The 19,273-nt window shown below is 36.0% G+C and overlaps 1 protein-coding gene across 2 annotated transcripts in view; it reads left to right on the top strand.

Annotated features, from left to right (window-relative positions):
- LOC125355248 (integrin subunit beta 3 binding protein) overlaps positions 1-19,273 on the top strand; it is a 45,582-nt gene that overhangs the window by 18,667 nt on the left and 7,642 nt on the right. For both annotated transcript variants that reach the window (XM_048351473.1, XM_048351472.1), the window contains exons 3-7: positions 4,087-4,222; positions 9,074-9,143; positions 14,649-14,727; positions 15,410-15,503; positions 16,530-16,586. In XM_048351473.1, coding sequence (XP_048207430.1) covers positions 4,087-4,222; positions 9,074-9,143; positions 14,649-14,727; positions 15,410-15,503; positions 16,530-16,586 — 436 coding nt within the window. The remainder of the gene's footprint in view (positions 1-4,086; positions 4,223-9,073; positions 9,144-14,648; positions 14,728-15,409; positions 15,504-16,529; positions 16,587-19,273) is intronic.

Genomic DNA, 19,273 nt, shown 5'->3' with positions numbered 1-19,273 from the left:
TTTTCTAGGAACCCAAGGCCCAAAATGTGAAAAGTTCCTAATACTGTTAGATTTTTGAATTCTCTAATATATATTTTATAACTACTATTAGAAGTGCATAATAATTATATTTTAGATGGTACATTACACTAACCTAATTAATCAGTGGAAAGTTATCAAAAATTACCTCTGCTAGATGCTAGTGACTCAAATTTGTAATCCTAACTATGTGGGAGGCTGAGTACTGGTAGTTCATGGTTCAGGGTCAGCTTGGGCCAAAAAGTTTATGAGACTTATCCACTCTTCTACATTGTCATCTCAAACTACATGGATGCTGAGATTTGGAAGATCATAGTGCAGACTAGCTTGGGCAGAAAAATCCATGAGACTGCACCTCCACTGAGGGAACCTGGATGAGGCATGATGTGCCTATAATTGCGGCTACAACAGGAAGCCTAGATTAGGCATATAAAAGCCCCAGCATGTACCTGGGCTGGAAGCAAGACCCTATCCTGAAATAACCAGTGAAAAAAGGGCTGTATAAATGGCCCAGTAGTATCATGCCAGCCTAACAAGTGCAAGGCCCAGGGAGTTTTCAAACTCCTGGTACTTCCAAGGAAAGATTATCTTGTTGGGCTTGGTGTTATGTGGCCTGTATTTCCCCCTCTTAGGAAACTGAAGCAGGAAGGTTGTAAGTTTGAAGCCAGTCTGGGCTAAATAGTGATTTCCAGGCTTATAACACAGAAAGGTCTGTCTCAAAATAAAGATAAATAAATAAATAAAAACCTTTACCTGACTTTTTATTTTTGGTTAGCCAAATACCTATAGTACCCATGTTTTAAATATTTCAGTGACAACATAGACTAGTAGTTCATAATAATAATTTATATTCCATATTTCATTAAAAATAACCCTTAGTTAGTACTTTGTAGACTATACATAATGGGTAAAAAAAAATCAATAACATGCAAGCATCTTTTTTGGTAGAACACTTTAAACAAGGTGATGAAGCAAGCTACAATTCATAAAGGATATTGAAGGAAAATGTCATATCTCTGAAATTATAGAGATCATTGATCACTTCCTACAAATAAAAATCAATCCCTGGATTTTAGTTTTGCTACTATACAAGATTTGACCTCTTTAAAAAAAAAATGTTCAGCATTTGGGCTGATCATAAACCAAATCTTCAAACATGGCCTTTTTGTTTAGTTGTTCTGTGATAAATTTGTGCTAAATATCTATCTACTCAGTAACTATTTGAAGCAGTTATATAAATTATTATGGAGATGGTTGTGACATCTATTTCCTTGCATGGTTGTTTTTTTTTCCCTTTTCTAGCCAAACCTTACTGCGTTTTGGAAGGGTCTGGTAAGATCACTCTTGAGGACCTTCAAAGAATAAAAGTTAGAAAACTTTGGTAAAGGGGCTGGGGATTTAGCTCAGTGGAAGAGCGCCTGCCTGGCAAGCGCAAGGCCCCAAGTTCGATCCTCAGCTCTGGGGAAAAAAAAAAAAAAAAAAAAACAACACCAAAAAACTATCAAAGAAAACTTTGGTAAAATCTTGAAGGAAAGAAAACTTAAGGATGTAAGATTTTATTTTTGTGTACACAGGAGGGCAAATATATTAAAAGAAATTATTGGCCCAGGCAGTGCCCATGCCTATAGTCCTAGCTACTCAGGAAGCTGAGATCTGATGATCACAATTCAAAGCCAGTCCAGGCAGGAAAGTCCATGGGAATCTTTTCTTCCTTAACCCCCAGAAAACTGGAAATGGCACTCTGACTCAAAATGGTAGAACAGTAGCCTTGAGCAAAAGAGCTCAGGGACAGAGCCCAGCCCCTGAGATCAAGCCCTCATGACTGATTCAGGGCAGTGGGGTTGGGGAGGGGGGATTGTTTACTGAAGAATATTTAGTGGGAGGATAGGGAAAAGTAGAACGTCATTCTCCTCTCAATCTAGAGTGGTTAACTGTATGTTTTTCCTTTTAGCCAACACAAATAACGAAAAAAAAGAAAAGGAAAAAAAAGGAAGACTCAATGTTTTTAAAGCGAGGCAAACCATGTGCACACACGCATGCACATGCACACATAAAAGTTTTCTGAAAGCTAGAGAATTGTTTTCAAGAAATATATTATCTACAGTAGCAATGTTTAGACATCTGGCAATTGGATAAAATAATTTTGGGTGAAAATAGGAAAACAGATTGACAAAAACGTACATTAGAGCAGTGACTTTCATTTCTTGTACACACACAGTGAAATAGTTCTAGGCAATAAATTCTTGGAAAAGCAGAGTAGGGATTGGATAAATGTCATAGTTTATGACTGAATATATATAAACAGGTGAAAACTCAAGATGAAGGGGTAGTAGTAACTCTTGATAAAGACTCTTGATAAACTTAAGACCCTTCCACCCTACTAAAAGGATTGCTCCAGTTATAACTTGATATTATGGTTTGATTTTTTAAAAAAGATATTGGTTACATTTTTAGCTACCATAGATACATAAAATAAATGCCTTTTGTTCTCCCAAACAGTAATATTTATCATTTAAAATCTTAACTATAAAATTTTTGATACTATATATATATATTGTTGGAATGAATACCAAGATTTTTGAAAAAGGTGACAAAGCCACTATTTCTGTCCTGGGTGTCTTAAAAATAAAGGATAGTTGACCATAGAGAATTTAGCTACTAACCTAAAGTTTAGTTCTATAGCGTTAACTACATGAGTCTTGAGACTTTTTGTTTATCCCCAAATTCACCCTGTGCTATCTGTTATGCCCTAGACTTCTGGTTTTCCATGCTTTTAAAATTCACTTGTCTAAGCCTCAGCCGTCCCTCTCACAGCTATCCTTCTGAAGCAGATTAGTTTACCCACTTTGGTTTTCCCACCTCTCTGACTGTTAAAATTTTTTTTTATTATCCTTAAGTAGTTGTACAAAGGAGTTTATGTATTTAACAAAGCAGTTTATGAATGCGGTGCATCTTGATCAGTGTCACCCCTTCAACGTTCCCATCCCCTTTGACCCACCTCTTCTCTTTTCTATGTTTTGGTGTATTCATTTTATATACCTCTCTGAATTTCTAGCGTATATACTCAGTTTAAGCCTTATCTCTGGTTTGGCTAATGTTTAAGACACTCCTTGAGGCCAGGACAATTATTATGTTTCTCTATATATACTAGTTAGCATTGCTAGGTGACCAGTAAGCATAATGGAAAGCAAAATTTAGGAGAATTGAAGAGAGCAAATAATTAGTAATGAGGTAATGGACGTGTGGAGAAAGGATGTCATGAACTGGAGACCTAAATGAAAAAAAAGGAAAAAAATCATTCCAAGATGAGATCACAGAATAATCTGAAATTCCAGGTGTCAGTGAATAGTGGATGAATGACCTAATGGACTAATGAGTATATTCTGAGTAGAATGATGTAACCAAATTTGCTGGTTTGTTACTTTTAAGTTATTCATACTTTATATACTTTTGAGTTCTTGAGTACAAAGAAATGAAATATTTTCAGGAACAACTTCTAATGTGGTAGACAAGCCATTAAGAAAATTATTACCTACAATAGGAGATAGACAAATAGAAATAAAAGAACCCTACCAAAAGAAGTTGTGGTTAGACCAAATTTTCAGTTGTTTAGATATTATTTTCATTTGGACATTATCTAATCTTCAGATTATGACACTTTCAGAGAACTGTGAAGTATTTCAGAATAACTGTATAAGAGAGCACTGATCCTTCCTAGGATTTCCTTGCCCCTCTTAGGAACAAGCAACTCTGAGAGTTCAAATTCAGTGAAACGAAAAGTGAGGATGTTTCTGCAAGCCTATTGGGAGCTATCAACTCACAAGTTAGTAAAATTGCAATATCAAAGTTACATAAATATCAAATTGAAATGCCCTAATTAGTGTAGAGATCTGAACTAGCTCCCTAAGTAGAGTAGTGTTAGCTTTGAATGTGGTAAATAAGTATATTTAAAATCTGAAAAGACTGTGAACACCAGTATTCATTGAATATTGCTGAATTGTTAAGTCATTTTCAAAGATCTACAGCTAAACACAAATCTTTGTGTTCTAAATTATTATTTATTTCCAGTCATTTGCTTCTTCAAAAGTTACAAGGAAGAAAGGCATTGCAACTTATTCTCCAACAACTGGAACACGTCCAATGACCCCATTTTCTTCTCCCAGAAGATCTGAAAAACGAAAGCACAGCAATACACCATCAAGTGGTTAGTTGAACTTTCTTTTCCATTTATGGTGAGATTTCTTTTTGGTATTGGTTAAATCAAGATTTTGATTTTAATAATAAATAGATCTTGCTGTAGCTGATTTTTCTCAAAAAACAACATAGAAGAGACTAAAAAGTAGATACTACTTTGAACATAAATGCAAACTTTCTAGCCACTTGTTTTAAAATGCTGCTGCAGATTTTGTTCCTGTACTATCCCATCCATTAAATAGAAATTATGGTCTGATGGCCCTCAGCTACTATTAATTGTAGTGGTTTCAGATAGACCCCTGAACAAGCGATCCATCGTTTGCATAAATTAAAGACACAGAACTCAGATACTACTGTATTACAGGTTACCAGTAAGATTCCTAAACATTAGTTTTAGCCTTGGTTTCCATTATTTTTACCCACATTTGCTGTATTTTATATAGTTTGCCATTATCATATTTCATTTCCTTCTTTCTTAGTTATTTGAAATGCCTTTGTAAATAGTTGAATTTTCCATAGGAAAAAAACATTTTAATGCAAAATCTTTATTTAAATTTTTTAAATTTACTCATGAACATAAATAATTGTTGGGCTGTTAGTCTATTGCTAAAATATTTATTTAAAAGCATGAATTTCAACTTTGTAGGTTTAATTTTTTTTAGTATTGAGCAAGGTCATGAATCAGTGACATGTCATTTCTTTATACAGAATTTTTCATAGGCTGAAATTTTTTTTTTTTTTTTTTTGGCCAGTCCTGGGCCTTGGACTCAGGGCCTGAGCACTGTCCCTGGCTTCTTCCCGCTCAAGGCTAGCACTCTGCCACTTGAGCCACAGCGCCGCTTCTGGCCGTTTTCTGTATATGTGGTGCTGGGGAATCGAACCTAGGGCCTCGTGTATCTGAGGCAGGCACTCTTGCCACTAGGCTATATCCCCAGCCCTCATAGGCTGAAATTTAACAAAATGTGTTTTAGATATGCTGTGATTAGCCTAATTCATATTTTATTATTATTATTATTTTGCCAGTCCTGGGCCTTGAACTCAGGGCCAAAGCTCTGTCCCTGGCTTTTTGCTCAAGGCTAGCACTCTGCCACTTGAGCCACAGCGCCACTTCTGGCCGTTTTCTATATATGTGGTGCTGGGGAATCGAACCCTGGGCTTCATGTATGCGAGGCAAGCATTCTTGCTACTAGGCCAGATTCCCAGCCTTCATATTTTATTATTTAACATTTTATTTTATTGTGTACTAAGTAAGCATATGCTAGAATCTATACAGTAAACAAAGAAGTCTTCTCATTTTACCTAATTTGTTATAATAAGATTTTTTTTTTTTCTATTCTTGGTGCTTGAACTCAAGACTAGCACTCTACCACTTGAGCCACAGCACCACTTCTGGCCTTTTCTGTTTATGTGGTGCTGAGGAATTGAACCCAAGGCTTCATGCATGCTAGTCAGGCCCTCTATCACTAAGCCACATTCCTAACCCATTAATAAAATCTTTAACTAAAATGTCTTTGGTTTTTCAAATTCTATAGTTCTGTTTTAAACCATTTAATGTTTATCTTTTTAAATAAAAATTAATAACTTAATTGTATATCTCTACACTAAAAATTGCAAAGAGGGATGATTATATGTTTTTCCAGAAAACAATAAGTATGTAAAGGATAATCATGGTTTATACTTTATATATTTGTTAAATAAGCAAATAATAGGTACCTTTTCCCTAACGTCAATTTTTTTTACTGTGCTATCACTAAGACACTATTTTCTAAATATTAGTATCATTAATCCCTTGATGTTAACTTTAAGAAAAAAAATAGGAGTAAAGGAATGCAAACTCTAAAAGCCTTAGTATAATATCTTTGATTAAAATATCTGATGAGCCTGATGCTGGTGGCTCCCACCTATAATCCTAGCTACTTAGAAGGCAGAGATATAAGCATAGCGGGAAAAGTCTGCCCAACTCTCTCTAGTCAGCTAGCAAAAAAAACTGAGCTAAAGGTGTGGCTCAAGTGGTAGAGTACCAGATGTGAACAGGAAAGCCAAGTGAGGTCCTGGTACTGACGCACGTGTGCTTAAAGTATCCATTATCTCAATTTTATTCATCCTTCCAGAAGAATACAATGCCAGTTGCAAAGAAATGGATGGACCTGCAAAAAGTTATGTTGTTAGACTCAGAGTATACATTTTCTCTTATATGTGGACGTTAGATCTTAAGATATAAACATATATGAAAACACAGAGCCATGTGCATATATATATGCACATATTAACTAAAGTGTGATATACATAGGGGAGAATTGCAGTGGGGTAACTTCTTTGAACAACTAATTTATAGCTTAACAAATTTATAGTTTATAGGAAGCTGCAACATGTTTAAAGTGAGAAGATGAAGGAGAGAGAAGTCAGGTGAATAGAGAAAAAAGGGTAGGCAAATGCAGTCATAATATTCAATGTACATATGTGAAAATGGAAGTAGATAACTTGAGGGTATGGGTCAAGTTGAGAGATGTGGGAAAATGATGGAAGGGGTAACACTGATCAAGATGTACCGTTCTCATAAAGTGACACGTTGAATTGAAAACCCTTTGTACAATTTCTTAAAGATAATTTAAAATTAAAAATGCATCCATTATCTAGCAACCTTTACCATTATATATTATATATAGTGTTACATAATGTATATAGTGGGAGGGGGACATGTGTATGTGCCATTCCTAGGGCTTGAACTCAGGGTCTGGGCACTGTCCCTGGGCTGCTTCTGTTCAAGGCTATCATCCTACCACTTGAGACACAGCTCCACTTCTGGCTTTTTTTTTTGTAATTTATTGTGGATAAAATAGTTTCATGGACTATCCTGCCCAGGCTGGCTTTGAATCGAGAGCCTCCTGAATAGCTAGTATTATAGGAATGAACTACTGGTCCTTTGCTTGCTATTTTACTTTAGCCTAATTATATTATCAAATTAGATTTCCCTAGTTTTTACTTAAATACTCCAAACATCAACAAAAATTTTATTCAAAAGATAATTCTTTTCTTTTTTTATTTTTGGTGGTACTGAGGTTTGAACTCATAGCCTTACATTTGCTAGGCAGGTACCCTACCACTTAAGCCATGTCTGGATCTTTAAAATTTTGTTTTTTCCATATAATTTAAAATTTTTTTAATGAAAAAAAACTTCCTCATTTTTTCATCCTTTTCTTTTTTTAAATTAAATTTTATTGACAAGGTGTTGTGCAAAGCGGGTATAGTTACATAATAAGACAGTGAAAACATTTCTTGTGATATCTTACACCCTCATTTTTCTTCCCTAGATCAGGTAGGCATATATACAATATCCAGTGTACCAAAATCATATACAGTAACCACATAGGGTATGCTACAGGAAATTCACCTAGAACTTTAAAGATAACGTCAGGGGCTGGGAATATGGCCTAGTGGCAAGAGCGCTTGCCTCTTACACATGAAGCTCTCTGTTCGATTCCCCAGCACCACATATATGGAAAACGGCCAGAAGGGGCGCTGTGGCTCAGGTGGTAGAGTGCTAACCTTGAGCGGGAAGAAGCCAGGGACAGTGCTCAGGCCCTGAGTCCAAGGCCCAGGACTGGCCAAAAAACCAAAAAACTGCAAAGTCCATAAAGATAACGTCAACAGTAGAATCCTCCTGTGTCCTTCTCTTGGAGTTGTTTTTGCTTATCCTCGTCTTATATGATCATGTATACACAGCTGTTGAGCTATTGTGATCCACTGATTGGTTTATTCTAGACCTTTTTATGTTTAGTAGTTTGGTTTTAGATATATAATGTAAAGTCGCTGACCCAAACATATGGAAATACCATTTGAAAAGAAGTTTGTTGTTTTGCAGACCTGGTCTCTACTGTCTTCCTCCCTCTCTAACAGTCATATATCAAGGAAACCATGCCCCTGTGTTCTCTGTGTTCTAGGCTTGTCTCACTCAACATTATTTGTTCAAGTTCTGACCATTTCCCTGCAAATGCCAGTATTTTATCATTTCTAGTCGCTATGTAGTATTCCATTGTGTATAGGTACCACATTTTTTGAATCTGTTACAGGGCATCTGGGTTGTTTCCATATATTGGCTATTCTGAATTGTGCAGTGATAAACATGGATGTGCAAATGTCTTTATGATATCTTGAGACCTGTTGTTCAGGATAGATGCCTAGAAGTGGTATGGCTGGGTCATAGGGTATGTCTATGCTGAGCTTTTTGAGGAACCTCCATGCTGTTCTCCAAAGTGGTTGTACTAATTCACACAGAAGTGGAGCTGTGGCTCAAGTGGTATAGTGCTAGCCTTGGGCAAAAGAAGCTCAAGAATAGTGCCCAGGCCTTGAGTTCCAGCTGCAGGTCAGGCACAAATAAATAAGTAAATAAACTCACTTAAAATTTAGCAATCTTTTTTTTTTTTTTTCATTTTTGACAGTACAGGGCTTTGAACTCAGTGCCTTGCACTTACTTACTTGGCTAGTGCTCTTCCACTTAAGCCACACCTTCAGCCCTTCTTTTGGCTGGTTATTTTGGGAGATAGCATCTTGTGGAATTTTCTGGCAGTCTAGCTTTGAACTAACTCTGTATCTCAGACTCCTGAGTAAATAGGATTATGGGCATGAGCCTGACACCCAGTTCTTTCTCTGTTTCCATTGGATTTTGGTATTTATTTCTATGAGACAGGGTTTTGCTTTGGATCATAGGTTGACCTTTAAGTCAATATCCATCTGCCACTGCCTCAGGTAGTAGGATTCTAGGCATGTACCACCACACCTGGCTAAAACTAGCAATCTGAATTCTATTTAAATTTGACAAATTGTCTCAACTATATGTTTCTTTGCTTTATTTCACATATAGGAGGGAGAAAAATAGTGACACACTTCAGTTTGACTAAAAGAAAGGAATCGACAGAAGAAGACAATGATGAGTAAGTTTATTGTTTTTTAAATCCCACATACATATTTTGCAACAAAGGTTTCATAGTTGTTAACATGACAATTTAACTATTTGTAGAAACATTTTATAGCTCATCTGAGGTATTCTTTCTTAAAGATGTGTTGTACTTCATCGACAAAGTTCCTAGAAGAACTTCATTGATACAATTATCAATTAGTGACCCAATATTAGTATTTTCTAGAGTATCCTCTTGTCAAAGTCAGATTAGTTCGGATAAATAAAACTACTAAGAACGATCAGTAATCAAATTATTAGTCAGGGAGTATGATGTTTTCAAGAACATTTTCAATTAGCTGAGTTAACTGTAGGATATTCCTTTTCTACATTCTCTAAATTCCTGCCTAACTAACTGCCCCTTCCATAAATGATAGTACTGTCACTTGCTGGGGAAATTGGATCTGGACCCTTGCCTCACACTATATAGAAAAGTCAATTCTAGATAGATTATAATGTGAAGAGTAAAAGTAAAAATTTAAGAGGAAAATGTAGGACAGCTTTTTATGACCTTGAAGTAGGCAAAGTACCAACCACAAAAGAATTGATAAATTGGCCTATTTTAAAACTTACTTGCATTAAAAAAAAACTTAACTTTTTGAGAGGTCCCAAATAGAATAAGCCTAACATATTTGACTTTCTAAACTCCTTCTTGTACCCCTTTTCACAGAATTATTTCTTTCATTTTTATTTCCATAGAATACAGTATATAGGAAAAATTGGATTAAGTACTGTAATGCCATCAACAAAACACATGTAAATTAATCTCTTTCTTTCTCTCTTCCTCTGACTCAAAAAGATGTTTGTACACCCGTATACACTCTAGTATTCTTCACAATACCCAATAGGTACAAACAACCCAAATATCTCTCTCCACAGATGAATGGATAGGCAAAATGTGATACAGACATGCAACTGAATATTATTTGTCATAAAGGGGAAGTTTTGATACATGCTGTACATTGGATGAACCTTGAAAACAGGACTCAGTGAAATAAGCCAGACAGATAAGGACAAATATTTTAAGGTTGCAATTATATGTAGTATCTAGAAGAGATGAATTTAAAGAGACAAAAAAACATATTATAGGTTCTCAGACACTAGTTGGGCTGAGGTACAAGGAGTAAAGCAATCTTAATGGTTACAATTTCTGTTTGGAGTAATAGATTGTGGTGGTGGTTGCACACATTGTTAGTCTACTGAGTCATGCATCTACTATGTTTGAACTGACAAATTTTATTGTATCTTAATCACAGAATGTTTTAAATTGAAAAACTAAAGGATACCCAAGAAACTTACCCAAAGAAGTCCATAAAAATATAATAAATAGACCCAAAAACACTGGGGACATGTTTTTGACAAGGAATATTTTTATATAATCTGTAGGGTTTTTTTTTAAATGGCCAGTCTTCAGAAAAAAATGCTTCTGATATATGCGAAAGTCACCAGAAAGGTATACTTCTCGTCCTTTTCTAGACACATTATTGATATTATAGTTTTTTTCTTGGATATAGCCTAAGAACTGGTATTTTTCTGTACTCAATATGGATGCCATTCTTAAGTTAACTACACTTTTGAAAATATTGTATAATGGTTTAAAAACATGTTAGAAATACCTAGGTTCACATGCTGATTGTTATAAGTCCTGGATAATGAAATAATTTTTTTGTCTTCAGTTTCCATTCTGTAAAAGAGAAATGACCACAAAGTTGTCTTTAAAATTAAAACTGTAAAGTAACAAGTATAGTACCTTTAGTTGAGAATACACTTAAAAATACTAGCAGTGTATTATCATTGTCAGTTTAGTTTTTTTAATTTTGGATATTCTGTGACTTTTTTTTGTCAGTCGTGGGCTTGAACTCAGCACCTATGTATTGTCCCTGAGCTCTTTTGCTCAAGGCTAGTGTTCTACCATGTTGAGCCACAGTGCCACTTCTGGTTTTTGAGTAGATTATTGAAGATAAGAACCTCATGGGGATTTTTTTCTGCTTGGGCTGGCTTTGAACCATAATCCTCAGATTTCAGCCTCCTGACTAGCTAGGATTACAGGCATGAGCCACCAGCACCCAGCTTCTATGACTTATTTTTTAACAAAGTATTATGTAGGATATATTATGTATCATCAATATTATGAGAACAAAAAATGTTGATGTACATGTAATCTCAGGCTAATTGTTAAGTATAGTTTCTTAGCAATAGTAACTTTCAGATAACACTTTAGTAATAGAATCAAGAATGTATTAGTATCCTTGGAAAGCAAGTATTGTTTTAATAGAGTACAGCAGACACATGAGTATGAGTTTCAGTTTTTAGTATGAATGAAGTAGAGATTGGGTTAGAACATTATTTTGCTCAATAACTTGTGAAAGAAAGAATATTTTAATAATTGACATTCTTACAAAGTAGAGTTAAATTGCATTGAGACCCAGCAAAATCATATACTATACCTCTAACATTGACATCAGTTCTGCTATAAGACATTTTTGGAACCTTATGCTAGGCAAGCACTTTACTATTGAGATATAACCCATACCTAAGTTTTATTTTTCTTATAGCACTTACAGCTTAGACCAGGAACACAAAAAACAAGTAGGTAGAAAATCCAAAAGTAGGGCTGGGAATATGGCCTAGTGGCAAAAGTGCTTGCCTCGTATACATGAAGCCCTGGGTTCAATTCCCCAGCACCACATATATGGAAAATGGCCAGAAGTCGCGCTGTGGCTCAAGTGCCAGAGTGCTAGCCTTGAGCAAAAAGAAGCCAAGGACAGTGGCTCAAGCCCTGAGTCCGAAGCCCAGGACTGGCAAAAAAAAAAAAAAAAAAAATCCAAAAGTAAATCTAAGGAATGTCAAGATATACTAAACACTGGGGGCTCTTGAACAAACAATAATGTCATCCTTCAACAAATTGAACCACACATTGGAAATGAAGGAGAAAATTATTGAGAAGCAATGAAAATTTTGTTTCTAGAACAAGTGGCATTAAATATGCTTATAAAGAATTACCTTTATTTCTCTAAAATTTTGCTCAGCAAGCAGTTGATCTGCAAAATATATGAAGATTTCTCTGCTGAGTGAGAAGATGTGGCAAAGAATATACTTCATGATTTTTGTAAGGAATTATAAAACCACTCCCTCAAGTGGTTGTCATTGATGTAAGAGAAGATATTGATTTCCTCTAGAAAGAAAAGAGGAGAGGAGGAAAGGAAATTAAAATTAAATGATGAGACCCATGCAGTGTCCACTAGTCTACTAAAGTAGAGAAAATTGTCGCTGGATAAGCAGCTTTCACATGTGGAAAGTGTCTTCAAAACTATTTCCCCAGATAATTGCTACTCCGTTAATACCTCTTTCAAAGTTGTCAAAAGTTTGCTTAGCATGGCTTCTCAGTCCATCTTAACTTGGAAGAGTTAATATGAGGTCCTTTGAAAGTGCTTCCCTGCACAATCCCTGAGGACGCCATTCCCATCTTACTAGGCCCATCAACAGAGCACCCTAGGGTCATTCAAGATGGCAGATCTGCAGACTTTAATCCTCCCCTCACTGTCCTCTAAAATTCAACAATAAGTTGTATCACCTCTTTAATAAGATAATGGGAATACAATGTGGAAAGGTTCTGTCACTCCAGATTTTCCAGGAATAGGATACAAGATAAAGAGCCCCCAGGATTCCTTCTTACAAGAAAGTAGTTTACCTGCCTCTGCTTTGAACTTCTGGGGCCTTTGATTAGTTGGCTTTCATGGTATGTAGGAGTCACTTAAGTCCTCCTGCTTCTTAGGCCTCTGTATGGGACAGGATCCATGCTTTTGGTATCATCTCTCAAACTGTGGCTCAAGGTTTAAGCAATTAGAACCTCAAACAGATGCCTCAAATTGAAACGCATAATAATACAGAAAAAACTAAAGAAAATAATCACCCATAATTCTATCTTCTTAGAGTGTTCCCCCTTTTGTATGTGTGCTGTGCCTCTGTTCTGTTTGCCTACTTAGAAATTTAGTCTACTTAGTTCAAACATACAGCACTACAGTTATGTTTGAAATTTTTAATCCATCACTTTTGCCTTTTACAGCACAAAATGTAATGCTCAATATCATATGATCTTGAATTTCTGGTTTCTCATAAAATCAATAATGTAGATTTGTGCTGTCTGAAATAGTCACTAGCGTCATGTGGCTAATAAGCATTGAATTGCGGCTAGTCTGCAATGAGATGTGTGGTGAGTGTAAAATATACACTGGACTTGAAAAACATCTCAGTAATTTGTATATTGATTAAATATTGAAGTGATAACATTTAGGCTATATTGTGTTAAAGAAAATTTTATTAAAAATAAGTATGCCTCTTTTTTCTCCTTTTAAAATTCTAAATTACATATGTGACTTATTCTTTTTTGCTGTGTAAAATAATTACTGTGTAATCTAGATACAGATTGTTCTATATAATATGGAATCTTAAAATTGGAAAAGAGACTAAAATAATAATAAGGAAAAGGTTATGTTATCTTTCCATGTTTACTAAAGAGAAAATTGTACAGCCCTTAAAATTACAGACATTTTTGCCAAAACAGTAATGTTGTGATGTCATATTAATTAAGGAAACATGATTTAAACTTAGAAAAATATCTTTTTTTTTTTTTTTTGGCCAGTCTTGGGCCTTGGACTCAGGGCCTGAGCACTGCCCCTGGCTTCTTCCTGCTCAAGGCTAGCACTCTGCCACTTGAGCCACAGCGCCGCTTCTGGCCGTTTTCTGTATATGTGGTGCTGGGGAATCGAACCTAGGGCCTCGTGTATCCGAGGCAGGCACTCTTGCCACTAGGCTATATCCCCAGCCCCGAAAAATATCTTAAACCTAAGAAAAATTTCCAAAACATTAACTAGCAATATGGTCAGGAAGTAGAACTACAAGTTTTTGTTTTTCCTTTTCTTCATTTTCAAATATAAAGGACTACTCTTACATCTTTTTTGCACTAAAATGTATAAGCCATACAACTTGTTTTTCATTTTTAATTAATTAATTTGCCAGTCCTGGGGCTTGAACTCACTGCCTCTGGCTTCTTTTTGCTCAAGGCTAGCACTCTACCACTTGAGCCACAGCACCACTTCTGGCTTTTTCTATATATGTGGTGCTGAGGAATTGAACCCAGAGCTTCATGTGTGCGAGGCAAACACTCTACCACTAGGCCATATCCTAGCCCTTTTAGTTTTTAAAAAGTCTCTGCATAACACTGCCTCATAGTCTCAAGTGAAGATAAGTAAGTAAGCAGTGGTGTGGCTATAGAGAAGTGACAAGCCAATGATGTCTTCTTTCCCATTCAGTGGGAATGAAAGAAGTGAGACTCCAGGAGATGCTTGGTCATATATGTTGTTTGTAAAATAATGAATAATGTTGAGAGGAGTGGAAAACAGTATAATTAAAGCTCTGAAAGTGACTTGCCATATTTATTATATTTACTCTTACTGAATATTATTTTTCCCTTCATTCCTAGATTCATGATGTTGCTATCAAAAGCTGAAAAATCATCAGAAGGGATCTTGAAGATAATGCAGAATTTACATAGTATACAGGTTTGCCTTTTTATATGTAGGTTTTCATATATCCTACTTCATTTGAAAAGAGTAATAGATTGGAATAAGTCCCAAATTGGAGATTGAATCCAATAGAGTTTACAAGTGATATGTTTAGTTTACTTTTAATGAGAATGTCTTTGCTTGTGTGAATATTACTGAACCATAATATATTAGTAGTAGCTGGCCTTTTCACATTTGTAGATATGCTTAATCTTTTTAATAACACATTGGTTTTGCCTCTGGGCAACTCAGGGCCTTGCACTTGTTAGGCATGCACTCTACCATTTGATCCTAAGCCACAGCCACAACCCTTTTTGCTTTTATTTATTTTTGTATTTATGTATGGGTGTTGTTTTTTCTTTCGGATAGGGCCTCACATGTTTCTTGGGGCTGGCATCATACTCTGATCCTCCTCTGTATGGTGTGCAATACCACACTTGTACTTGAGATTGTGGTCTTGCTGACTCTTCGCCCTGGCTGGTCTGGAATCATGATTCTCCCATTTTCCACCTCCCGAATAGCTAGGATTAATCATAATAATGCATTGTGTTTAGTCAGGCATTAGGAAGCTTCCAATAACCAATCTATTGAAAAAGTTAAATTCCCTAACATAAAATTTTCTCTCGCCAGTAATGTTATAGAAAACTTACTTAACTCATTTAAGATGGATTTCTTCTAGGCTCTGGAGAGAAACAGAGAGCTTGAAAATCTCATTGGCACCTTCTCTGCACCGTGTAACTTAAAAAGAGAAATGAAGAAAACCAAAGAACTAAGTAAGAAAAATTAATGTTTTCAACATTAGTAAATTTAAAGAAATCTCTTCATTTTTCTCAAGTTTAAATTTGATTAGACTATATACCGTTACTGGACATGTGAGAGATCTATTTTTTTCTTCTTCAAATCAAAAGCCATGTCTCTTTTATTCGGGTACCTCTTTATTTATTTATTTTTATTTATTTTATTTTTTGCCAGTCCTGAGCTTGGACTCAGGGCCTGAGCACTGTCCCTGGCTTCTTTTTGCTCAAGGTTAACACTCTACCACTTGAGCCACAGCACCAGTTCTGACCTTTTCTGTTTATGTGGTGCTGAAGAATCAAATCCAGGGCTTCATGCATGCAAGGCAAGCACTCTACCGCTAAACCACATTCCCAGCCCAAGGGTACCTCTTTAATGGTAAGGCAAAGATTATACCTTGTAAATTTCTAGTAGGCTTCTTTTACATAGAGATCATTTTAAAATATGAAATTGCATATTATAATATATATAATATATGCAGTAAGGCATTATACTTTGTATTTGATAGCTATGGCATGTATTACCCTTTAAATCATGCCTCCATATTATGTTGTTTCTTCTACATAATGGAAAATTATTCATATTCCAGATGAATTCATTGTTTGTGTTTTCCTATGTAACCCAGGCTGGTCTGGAACTCACTTTGTAGCCCAGAGTGGCCTCAAATTTGCCATCCTCCTACCTCAGCTTCCCAAGAGCTGGGATTACAGGTGTGCACAACCATGCATAGCTTTTCCATGTTAATTCTTTTTTTTTTTTTTTTTTTTTTTGGTCAGTCCTGGGGCTTGGACTCAGGGCCTGAGCACTGTCCCTCGCTTCTTCCCGCTCAAGGCTAGCACTCTGCCACTTGAGCCACAGCGCCACTTCTGGCCATTTTCTGTATATGTGGTGCTGGGGAATCGAACCCAGGGCCTCATGTATATGAGGCAGGCACTCTTGCCACTAGGCCATATCCCCAGCCCCTCCATGATAATTCTTAACATAGGATTTCTTTTTTCTTTTAGTGATAAAAGTAACAAGACAGAAATTATTTGAGAAGAATATAGTACTTCCTCACAAAGGTAGAGTTATGTTTTACTTTATTGCATAAGATACTTTCATCCCATTTGACCAAATCAAACCAATCATCATGAATGTATTATTTTTATAAAGCAGTAATCTCATTTGCATTTAGCAGAAGACCATGTATAATGAAATCAGTTTCCCTAATAATTGTTTTAAATGTCTTTTGAAATACAATTTAAAATTTTGTCTATTAAATTTCTTCAGAGAACTAAGACCAACTGTGTATAATTTTAGTGGTAGGTTAAATGAATATACAAATATTATAACCAGCACCCTGGAAACTTCCTAGTCATTAATGAACTTGGATGCTTGATCTGCTGTGAACTCATGCCTCTTGACTTTTTTTTTGCCAGTCCTGGGCCTTGGACTTGGGGCTTGAGCACTGTCCTTGGCTTCTTTTTGCTTAAGGCTAGCACTCTGGCACTTGAGCCACAGCACTACTTCTGGCCGTTTTCTATATACGTGGTGCTGGGGAATTGAACCCAGGGCTTCATGTATACGAGGCAAGCACTCTTGCCACTAGGCCATATTCCCAGCCCCACCTCTGACTTTTTACACTGTGGGAAACTACCTCAGCAGTTTTTAAGTGTTTATAACAAATATACATCTATAACTTCTAAATGGAAGAAGGCTTAGCTCTATATATTCTGTGATAATAGTATGAAATAGAAATCTGTAGTGTCTTTGAGCTAATTAGAACTAAGTCCTAGTTAGTTGGCATTTATCAGTATTTGAAAAATTTGGAAGAAAAAATTCTCAATAAAGCGAATATAAAGAAATTATACCAAAATTATTACTGTATCATTAAAAACTTTCCCTCCTTAGGATACATTTGTTATCTCCTTTCTGTTACTCATTTTACTTCAGTTCTTTCTGTTTATGCAAAAATCAGTCTTACAGCTAATTTCTTTTATATGAGATAAAATGACTTGCCCATTATCAAGTTTTCCCATACAACTCAGTTTTGCATATTCACAGAGAAAATTGTATCACTATTCATGTTTTACATTTCTAATACATTAGTTACTTGTGTCTTAAAAGCTCAGAAAATCCAGTACCTTTATATATTAAATACCTTTACATATTATATATTAATATGCCTAAACGGGACACCGGTAGCTACCACTTTTGATTGTAGCTACTCTGGAGTCTTAAGTTCTGAGGAACACAGTTTGAAACTAGCCCAAGAATACAAATCCTTGAAATTCTAATTTACAATTAAGCATGAAAAAGCCAAGAGATGTGGCTCAAATGGTAGAGAACTATCCTTGAGCAAGAAAGCAGAGCAAGAAAATGGACCTAGAGTCTGAGGCCTCTGGAGAGCCACTCCTAGCATGCATGTGTGCGCGTACACACATATTAGTGCTTATTTTCTCTACAATTTGTGTTTGAGCTATATAGTTTTCCTGAGTGCTTTTTCACCTCTTGCTCTGGTTCCTACTATGTATATTTTTAATTTGGGGATTTTTGTTGTTAAAGATGATGTAAACAGTGGGTGGGAATGTGGCTTACTGGTAGAGTGCTTGCCTAGCATGCATGAAGACCTGGGTTCAATTCCTCAGTACTACATAAACAGAAAAAACGAGAAGTAGCACTATGGCTCAAATGGTAGAGTACTAGCCTTGAGCAAAAGAAGCTGAGGGATAGTGCCCAGGCCCTGAAAACAACCCCAGGACTGGCCAAAAAAAAAAGATGATGTGTACACTAGCACATCACACACACTTTTTTTTTTTTGTTTTTTTTTTGCCAGTCCTGGGCCTTGGACTCAGGGCCTGAGCACTGTCCCTGGCTTCTTTTTTTCTGCTCAAGGCTAGCACTCTGCCACTTGAGTCACAGCGCCACTTCTGGCCATTTTCTGTATATGTGGTGCTGGGGAATCGAACCCAGGGCTTCATGTATACGAGGCAAGCGCTCTTGCCGCTAGGCTATATCCCCAGCCCCACACACACTTTTCTTACTAAGGTAAAAACCTTCACCTGTTTTTGTTTATACAATCCTGTTAAAAGTACTTTGGCAGTTTTTTGTTTGTTTTTTTTTCTTTTTTGTTGACATCTCAAACTAACTTACTTTGTGTCTTATTTGAAATTAGGCTTTCAGCTTTTAGTAGAAATTTCTCCATTGCTTTTTTACTACACACTCAGAATTTTTTATAATTTAAAATGGGTTTGCACCTGTAAACCTAGCTACTCAGAAGCCTGAGAACTGAGGGTTGTAGTTCTAAGCCAGCCCAGGCAGGAAAGTCTATAAGACTCTTATTTTCAATTAACTACCAAAAACGTCAGAAAGAGAAGTATGGCTCAAGTGATAGAGCACTAGTCTTGAATGAAAAGCTAAGAGATAGTGTTCAGGCTCTGAGTTTAAGTCTCAGTACTGGCACAAAAAAAAGTATAAAATTTAGAATGTTTTATGAAAGCCAGTTGTCCCTTTTGAGTACTGCTTCATGCTCTTCCTCTTTTTCTTTCAGATGCCCTTAGGTTTTTTTCCTAGAAGGATTAAAATAGACCTTTGGAGGAAAGTTTTATCCCTTGTGCTGTCAGCATTCCTTCAACTTGATCTTTTAGCATCTTTGTTTCATTTCAATGCTAGTTCTCTTTATTTAGTACCACTTATAGTCATTATTACACTTAGAGTATTACTGTAAAAACAACACTGGATCCTGGGCCCTGTCCTTGAGGTGTTTTGT

Source organism: Perognathus longimembris, chromosome 7 (genome assembly GCF_023159225.1).
Source record: "Perognathus longimembris pacificus isolate PPM17 chromosome 7, ASM2315922v1, whole genome shotgun sequence".
NCBI classification, from domain to species: Eukaryota; Metazoa; Chordata; class Mammalia; order Rodentia; family Heteromyidae; genus Perognathus; species Perognathus longimembris.
This window is presented reverse-complemented; position numbering and strand designations above follow the sequence as displayed.